This window comes from Numenius arquata, chromosome 11, assembly GCF_964106895.1.
Source record: "Numenius arquata chromosome 11, bNumArq3.hap1.1, whole genome shotgun sequence".
NCBI lineage: Eukaryota > Metazoa > Chordata > Aves > Charadriiformes > Scolopacidae > Numenius > Numenius arquata.
In genome coordinates, this window is record NC_133586.1 from 1675416 (window position 1) to 1684177 (window position 8762).

Consider the following 8762-nt stretch of genomic DNA (forward strand, 5'->3'; position numbering starts at 1 on the left):
AAAGCACCATGCAGCGGCAGCTGCAGGAAATATTTGTAGCTGCTTATAGAAGCATCACTCTGCTAACGGGCTCCTTGCTGCTGCTGCTTATAAATAAGCAAATTGCCAACCAGAGAGGATGAATGTTAGTGTCGAAGGCTGTCTGGAGACCTAAATAAAAAGTAGCTGTGGTCCCAGAAAGTCCACAATCTCAGCAGATGAGTGGGAGAAAGCTCCAGGCTGTTGCTGGCAGCTTCAAGGTATTTTCTCTACAGCTGGTGCTGGGTTGTTCCACCTCCTGGCTAGGACTTGTCCTTACAGGCTCTAATACAGGGCCAAAAATTGGAATGGCTCATCATCTCATGATGGGCATGGACACCACCTGCATACAACCAGGCTACAACCTCTTGTGGGGTTGCTACAGCTTGGCAGCCAAGGAGGAAGAGCAGGGTCGGTGTCTCCCATCCCACCCTGGGGCTTTGTGATGGGCAGGAGCTTCCCCAGCCTGGCTGGTGAGATGGAAGGTGGTCAAGCAGCAGGGACCTGGTTGTTGAGATGAGGAAAGTTAACATTACTCCTTAGCTGGTGGCCACGCAGATTAATAACTCATGTTATCTCTTGATGCTTCCCTGTGACTCTGCAACACAGAAAAATATTCCTCTTCCCAATTATAGTGGCAAGAATAATCGGGTTCATTCATTCACTGCTGTAGTTAAATTTCTAAAGAGGATTTAAATCAGAAAGCTGGAGGCGAGGAGCTTGCTAGAAGTGTCTGTCTCCAGGAACAGCCCTAGAAATTCAGCTGCATGGGGCGGATTCCCAGCCTGCAGCAAGTGGGGTTGGTTTGTTCGGGTTGGTTGGTTGGTTTGTTCCAAAAGTTAAAGCCTGTTTTGAGCCCCACGGGTGCATTTGCTGCTTTCATAAAGAGCCAGGTCACAGGGCTCATGCCCGGTGCCATGGACACGTCACGTCCCGTTTTAGGATGACACGGACATCAACATTGACTGCATGACTGAAGACAAGCACCCCAACAAGAAGGTGTGCAACGTCAGCTACCCCTTCTTCCGAGCCAAGGCCAAGGTAAAGCTATTCCCTCCTGCTCAAGTGAGGCATCACCCATGGGACGGGATCCCTCTGTCCCCGGCACGGCCACGGGGCCACAACCGTCCATCCTTGAGCTGGGCAGCTTTGAACAAGATTTTTAAGGATAAACATTTGTGTTCTTCCCTTTCTCTGTCCGTTGCTGGTGTTTGAAAGGTGCGTTAGGGAGCCAGGGATGGTCAGGTTGCTGCCTTGATGCTAGGAGGCCACCTGGCTCCTCCAAGTCAAAGAATTTGACTCCAGTCCTTTGGAGAAATTTAATGTTGGCTTCAAACCACTAGTCAACTAATGTTGACTTCCCTGAGCTCCTTCCTCACAGTACCCTTTCCTGAGAGATTTTCCTTGCTCCGAGCACCCAGGGCCCATCCAGACCCTCCTCTGAGCCTGCCCAAGCCCCCTCAGGCTGGTGGCATCCTCCGGACCACAGCTCACAGTGGTTGCCAGCACTGGGCATAAGCCCAGGTCCAGCAAGCACCACGTTTTAAATGCCATAAAACCCTTTGGAAACGTTACGTGCAGCATTAAGGTAGGGAAGGGAAAGTGAGGAGATGCAGGACCTCGCTCACCAGGGCCACTCTCTGCAGTCACCTTGCGAAATCCCGTCTGCCCATCCTGTGCTCCCGTGGGAAAACGGGCCAAGACAAGCAGGATCTAAAGAGAAAAATCCTTCCAACCGCTGTATCCGTCTGAAGCCTTTCCTTGTCAGAAGCTTGAAAAATGACAGACGAGCTCCAGGCACCTCGCTAGGCTTTAAAGCTCCCAAAAAAGCCCTCTCAGATGCCTGTGGCCATACACGAGAGTGCAGCAGCCCAGCTCCCCATGACCTACGGGGGCTGAGAATGCATCTGCGTGGCATCAGGTAGTCCAGGTCCTGCCAAAACAAAGACAAGCTGGAAATGGAAATTTGGCCCGAGAGCAGCAGGGGCTTTAATATTATACTCAGCTGTGCAGTCCCAGACAGTTTGAGGTCATTGCCACAGCTCTTGCAGATGTGACATTTATCACATTTTATTGTTGTTGGCCCCTCTCCGGCTGCCTGCCCCCCCCCCCCCAGCCCACCCCGTGCCGCAGATGGGAGCGAGCGGCCTCTCGCTGCAGGTCCCCCGGAGGCTTTCTCTTCCAAAGTTGGGGGGTGGAGAGGGGAGGGGGGCTGCTCGCTTCCCCAGTCTCAGAGGGAAAAAAAAAAAAAAATAGTATGCGGGGGCCAGAGCAAATCCTGCAAATCCCCAGCGTGGCCTCTTCTCTCCCTGGAAAGCTGAGGCTCTGCCCAAAGCCCGGCAGCATCTCCCGATGGGGGCAGGGGGATGCTCTCACACACAAAGCCCCCGCATCGCTCCTGGCCGGCACTTAGGGGTTTGTTGTTTGTTTTTTTTTTTTTCCCCTAATGTTTTCTCCAATCTTCTTCCAACCTCTGCAGGTAGCTTTTCGCCTGGATTTTGAATTCAGCAAGTCGGTTTTCCTTCAGAGCATGGAGATCTACTTGATCGCCAGCAGGTGAGTGGCTGCTTTCTCCCTTGCACGTGTTTGCGAGGTCAACGGGACGCTGCCCGCTCCGTCCGGTTGGGTTTCCTTCTTCCATTGCCTTGGGTGATGCTGGAGGCTTTAGTCGGGGAACAACCACAAGGAAAACTGATTGCCATGGGTCGTTGCAGAGTGTGCAGCCCCGTATCCACAAGCCAGGCTGGTTTTATTTATCTATATATTTATATCCATCATTTTTTTCTGTGTGTGCGGAGGCTATGCCGTCGCTGGCAGGCTCTGTGCGGAGCAGAGGGGGGCTCTGGCCATGGCTGTTTTCTTACCCACCTTCACAACTGCACATACTCCCAGGAAAAATATCTCCTGACAGCTTTGCAAAATTCTCCTCGCTCATTTGCCCTGCATAGGTAAAGTTTTCTGGCAGCCAAGTGAAATCTCGTTAGGGTTTGGGTTTTTTTTTTCATTTTCATCAATTATTAGCGCAGCCGAGGATTCGCTCTGCTGGGGCTGCTGCACTGCTTTAAGGCTGCTGGGTGGGAAACCTTTCTCCAAATGATCTACTTCTATGGCCTTGGGCTAATAAAGTTACAGAATAAAATTGCTTCTTTTTACACTTTGACCAAAAAGCAAAAGTTCAACCCTTTCCTACCTGCTTCCCATGACCCCCCCCAAAAGAAATCAGGGGGGACCCAGCTCCCACCTCACCCCATTGCTGTTTCAGTGACAGCGAGGAGAAGGAGAGCACCAAGGAGGACAACTTTGCCCACCTGAATTTCCACCTGAAGTACGAAGCCGACCTGCTCTTCACCAGGTGTGTGTTTCGGAAGGGGCTGCAGCTCATGGGGGAGACTCATATCCTTTGGGAAAAACAGTGCTGGGCCCATGGCAGGGAGCGCTGAGCTTTAATTTGGGGAATTTATCTAGAAAAGGGGCTGAAGGAACCATAAAACCAGGGGCATCCTGCTCGGTGGGTCCTTATAAAAATCAACAGCAAGAAGCAACGAGCTGCTGTGTTCTCATGATGTTTAAATGCACAAGTGTTACTAAATAGGTGTGAGGGCAACTTTTTTTCAAGGGGAAAAAGTACTTATTGTAGGTAATAATGTTCATACCATGTGTCACTAGCCAGTGTCTGGGCTGGTAGCCATCCCACTAAAAATCCTCCCACCAGAAGCTCAGCTGAGGGATGTGCATGGAAGGGTTTGGGCATGAACGGTAACTAAAGCAGAGAGAGCATCCTCGGTCCAAGGAGAGCAGGGAGCTAAGGCACAGATGATAATTTATTAACCTGATTACAAGAAAAAAACGTGGATCCCAGAAGCACATTCCCTGGCACCGCTTGCTGTAATTCTTAGCAGATTTTTGAGACCTTCAGTCATCTTATTTTTTTTTACGCTAGGCAGCAGGGCGCTGAAAATAAAATCACTTTAATACCTACAATTTATGGGAATCAGGGGGATTCTCAATTTAACAAACATCAGAATCACCCTTATGGGGGAAGGGAGAACTTGGAGGAAAAGTAACAGCACAAAAAATTCAGATTTGGGTACCTTGAGGGGGAATAAAAGGGAAATAATTTCAAAGAGTTTTGGGAGTTTTGGGTCCTGTGCCCCATGTCGTGACACTGGCGAGCGTGTATCCCATCACGGGCGCTCCTTGCTGGGCTCCCACGAGAACCCATCACATGCTCCTGGCTCCTTCCCTCCTTTCCAGCTGCGAAACAGGGATGTGATTTACCTCCCGAGATTTATACGCGACATTCAAACCGCCAACCAGGGCCTTGGATGGCTCTGTTGTATTAAAAAGGCGAGAAAAACTCTACAAAGAAAGGGAAAATGCTGCAGAAGCAGAATAGCGTGAAAACCCCCCCTCATTTTTGCGCAAGGTGGAGCCAAGCGATGCTTTCCATCCAAGATGGGGCCAGACAGACCTCAAGTGCTCTCCTTGAGGAACCTGCCCGTGGAGGGGCTTGAGGCTGCTTCGTGCTCTGTTTGCTCTGAGCCCACCTCGTGACTTGTCACCCTTTGTCACGACAGGGCGTCGAGCCTGGACTACTATGAAATCAGGTCAAACAGCTCCCTGGAGAGATACGACAGCATCGGTCCCCCCTTTCATTGCACCTTCAAGGTAAGGAGGGGGTTTTAAACCGGCTGAGGGACGCCCCCAAGCACTGTCCCAGAGGTAGGGCGTACCGCTATCACCCTGCTCGTCCCCATCCCTTGGGACACATCTCTGTCCTCTGCCCTCGCAGCTGCAGAATCTGGGCTTCTTCCCCGTGGAAGGGGTGACCATCAAGCTCACCGTCCCCGTGGCCACCCGGGCCGGCAACCGGCTCCTGCTCCTGACCGGATTTGTGGTGGACCAGGTAGGAGGGGGTTTCATCCCCATTAAGTACGTGTGGGTCCCTTCTGCCCCGAGGGGGATACCCCACCCCATCCTTTTGCAAACCCCCCCATGCTCACACCTGCACGGACGCTCTTGGCTTGTGTCCAGGCTTTTCCCTTTTGCATTCCCTTGGCTGGAAACATGGAAAATGGTAGCGGCCAAAGGGTTTAGTCCAAATATTTCCCCAAGCTAGACCTCCCTCCAGTATGAAATGAATTTTTGAGGGTCTTGAAAGTGTTAGCGGTGCCTGGGGTCAACTGCAGGCTTGAGTGCCCGTAGAGTGGGAACAGACCCTGGGACATCCCGAGCCTCCCATTGACCCTGCAGCCCCGCACGACTCTCGTGCCAGTGGTGGAAAGAGCCTGGCACAGGAGACAGAAGGTTTATGAACGGATTTGGCCTCATTGGGGGTGCTTTGTACCGCCAGCGCTGGCAAAGTCCCCGTGTCACCCGTGACACGCCAGCGCACGTGGAGGGGGCTCTCTGCCAGGCTGGGGAGAGGCTCAGCCCCCAGCACCAGCAAAGCCTGGGGGGGTGCTGCGGTCCCCCCACTTCCACCAGGACGGGTGCTGAGCACGGGGCAGGACATGGGGTGGCAGCCGCCGTGGTCCCTGTCCCCGTGCTTGGAGCCCATCAGCTTCTCCCACAGGAGAACACGACCTGCAACATCTGGGGAAACACCACCGACTACCGGAGGACGCCTGCCGAGGAGGACCTCTCCCGCACCCCCCACCTGGTAGGCGCCTTCATGGGCCCGATCCTGGCCCTGGGCTGAGCCAGGTAGCCAGCCACCAAACCAGAAGGAAAGCCCTCGGGATGTGGATGCCCCATGGCCACTCCACCAGGGTTGGGATCTCACTCCCCTCGGTGTGTGCCAGGGGAAGAGACCAGGGGTTTTTGTCCCCTCCTCGGCGGTGATGCTCCCACAGCACAAACTTCTGCCCTTGCAGAACCACAGCAACTCTGACGTCGTTTCCATCGACTGCAATGTGAAATTAGCCCCCAACGAGGAGATGAACTTCCACTTGCGTGGCAACCTGTGGATGAAGTCTCTGAAAGCAGTAAGTCCTCCTAAAGCAGGTACATGGCTTTTGAGGAGAAATAACCCCAAGGAGCCCTCACACCAAGAAAACGTGGGTGGCATTTTCCTCTCCTGTGATTGCCCTCCCTCACAGGCAGCCCTGTGGGGTCATTTTTCTTTTCAAATCCCACTTATTCTATTGGCGTGTGCATCCAACATCCCAGGCAGCACCTTATTGTGGGGAATTTAATGGCGAGCAGTTCTTTTTGCTGCAACTTAGCTGCACTCCCTATTTGCTCTGCATCGTCCTCCCCCGTGGACGCAGCACACAGCATCCCCAGCAGGGAGGCAATGCTGGGGGGGCGGGTAGCAAAGCCGTGGGGGACACCTTGCCGGGGTGCTGGGTCCTCTCCTGTAGCCAATGCTCACATCCAGCATCTCTTTGCACAGCTGAAGTTCAAGTCACTGAAGCTCACCTTGAACGCCGCTCTCCAGCGACGCTTCGGGAGCCCCTTCATCTTCCGCGAGGAGGACCCCAGTCGCCAGGTGAGTCCCCGGGAAGGATGGTCACACACGGACCCGGCAGCTCTGGGGATGCTGCAAAACCCTGCTCTGACCCCATGTCGTGGTTTTGGCTGAATTTACCAAAACCGGACCGGCAGATGGCCCTTCCCCCCCCTTCCCCCCCCTAAAAGAGGAGAGAGGAGGAGAAAGAGATAAGGAGATTCAAAAGTTTAGAATGAACTAAACTACTTTAATGAAGAATTAATATTGAAATAAAAATAAAGAAGAAAAATAATGAAATAGATACAATATATACAAAACCGTATCAAGCTCCCAGGATGACAGTCACGTCACCGGCAGGCACTGGGGAAGTCCCAGACTGGACTCAGTGACAAATGGGAACTGGATTCCAGCTCTGGAGTCAGGAACACACGGATCGGGATCAAAGGCAGATGAACAGACAGAGTCCTCTCTGGACGTTGGCCATCGCAGGAAGGGGGTTGACCCTTTGATCCCTCAGCCTTTATACTGAGCATGGGGCAGATGGGATGGAATACCCCAGTTGGTCAGGTTTGGGTCACCTCTCCTGTCCACTCCTCCCCACCGATGTGACCCCTCTACGTTTTTTCCGTTTCCGACCCTCTAAGGGGGCAAATAATGAAATTGGCTGCCCTTGGTTGTTACAGCAATAAGTATAAGCAAGGGCCTCTCTGCTCACCATCCCTTGGCATGGAGCACAAACATTGGTCTCATCATTCTGAGAACGAGCAGTTTTCTCCACAATATGCCGTTAATTTCAGAGAGTTAGAGGAGGCCTAGCTAGGATGTAAAGTTACAGAACAGAAAATTGGTTCGGTTTTACTTCAAACCGGGACACCCCAGCAGGAAAAGCCCCGTGGGTGCAGAAGGAACAACCTGCACCGGGCACTCTGCAGAGCCTGGAGCAACTCGGTGCAGTTGTGGCTGGAGCCAGACCCCTCTGGTCCCAGTACCACTGGATTCAGCAGGGAAAACCCGAGCCAAATGACTGGTGTGTGGGGTGGGCGTCCTCCCCAGCAGCTCCAGCATCCTCCCAAAGGAGGGATGCTCAGCATCCCTACCATCGCGCCGTGCCCCCCCGGCTCCTGCCCACCCGGTTCTCACACCCAGCGGCAGCAGCGGATTTTGATGCTCTTTCCTTGCAGATAACATTTGAAATCTCCAAGCCGGAGGAGTCACAGGTCCCCATCTGGATCATCCTGGGGAGCACGTTAGGAGGTCTCCTGCTCCTGGCCTTGCTCGTCCTTGCGCTCTGGAAGGTGAGAAGCCCTTGAGCCACACACACTGGGGGCTTGGTGGAGACCCCCACGTGCGGAGGGACACCCTGGCCCCCCAGCTCCATGTCCACAGCCCCATCGGGCATCACAAAAAGCTCCTCTAACCTGTTTCCGCTTCCATATTATTTATATTCGGGGTCTAAACCTCCTGGCAGCATCCCCTTAAAAGAAAGACACATCCCAGCAACCAGCTGGAGTAATGGTTGGGTTTTCTTTTGTTTCTCTTTAATCCCCGCAGCTTGGATTTTTTAAAAGCGGGAGCCGCAGGCGAGAGGCAGAGCGGGAGCGGAGCACCCAGGGGCTGGAGTGATGCTGCCGGGGGGCCACCGGGCGGGTCCCCCCCCCACACCTCATCCCCTTCCCAACCCCTCGCCGGCCACGGGGCAGAGGTTCACCTCCACGCCGAGGGATTTTGGGTGCTGAGCTCGGGTTTGCGTCGAGACGAGAGTTACACCCCTTTGTGTGAAATCACCTAAACAGGTCCAAAAGCCAAAAAAAAAAAAAAAAAAAAATAAAATACCCCTACACATACCAGAAATCGCCAACCTCAACCCCCTACTCGTGGCCCCAGCAAGAGGAGCTTCAAACTGGGTTTGCAGGGAGGTGGCAGCGGCGCGGGGACAGAGGGGCCACCAAAGCAACGTGCCCCATAACTTGGGGCAAACTACAGGGCTGCAAAAATCATTAAAAAATAATATCCTTAAAAAAAAAAAAAAAAAGGCTGAGCTGTAGCAACCCCCTGGGCTTTGCTGGCCCCAGCTCTCAAACTGCGTTGCATTCGTTAACCAGAGCGATTGGGTGGAGATTTTAATTTGCCTTCTTCTTAATGCACTGAATACAAATGATAGCAAATTAAAGCACCTTAATGCAAATCTCCAGTGTCCAGCTGTACATACTTATTTTAAAAATATTTACCTGTTTAAGCAAAGGAGAAAAAAAAATAAAAATTGAAAAAAAAAAACCTTTTTAAAAATAAA

General features: G+C 52.7%; 1 protein-coding gene across 1 annotated transcript in view; it reads left to right on the forward strand.

The window, feature by feature from the left end:
- Positions 1-8468, forward strand: part of ITGA11 (integrin subunit alpha 11) — a 48912-nt gene extending 40444 nt beyond the window's left edge. The window contains exons 21-30 of the mRNA XM_074155474.1: positions 961-1059; positions 2498-2574; positions 3281-3370; positions 4596-4686; positions 4811-4924; positions 5594-5680; positions 5895-6005; positions 6416-6511; positions 7654-7767; positions 8024-8468. Coding sequence (XP_074011575.1) covers positions 961-1059; positions 2498-2574; positions 3281-3370; positions 4596-4686; positions 4811-4924; positions 5594-5680; positions 5895-6005; positions 6416-6511; positions 7654-7767; positions 8024-8095 — 951 coding nt within the window. The 3' untranslated portion in view covers positions 8096-8468. The remainder of the gene's footprint in view (positions 1-960; positions 1060-2497; positions 2575-3280; positions 3371-4595; positions 4687-4810; positions 4925-5593; positions 5681-5894; positions 6006-6415; positions 6512-7653; positions 7768-8023) is intronic.
- Positions 8469-8762: the final 294 nt, after the last annotated feature.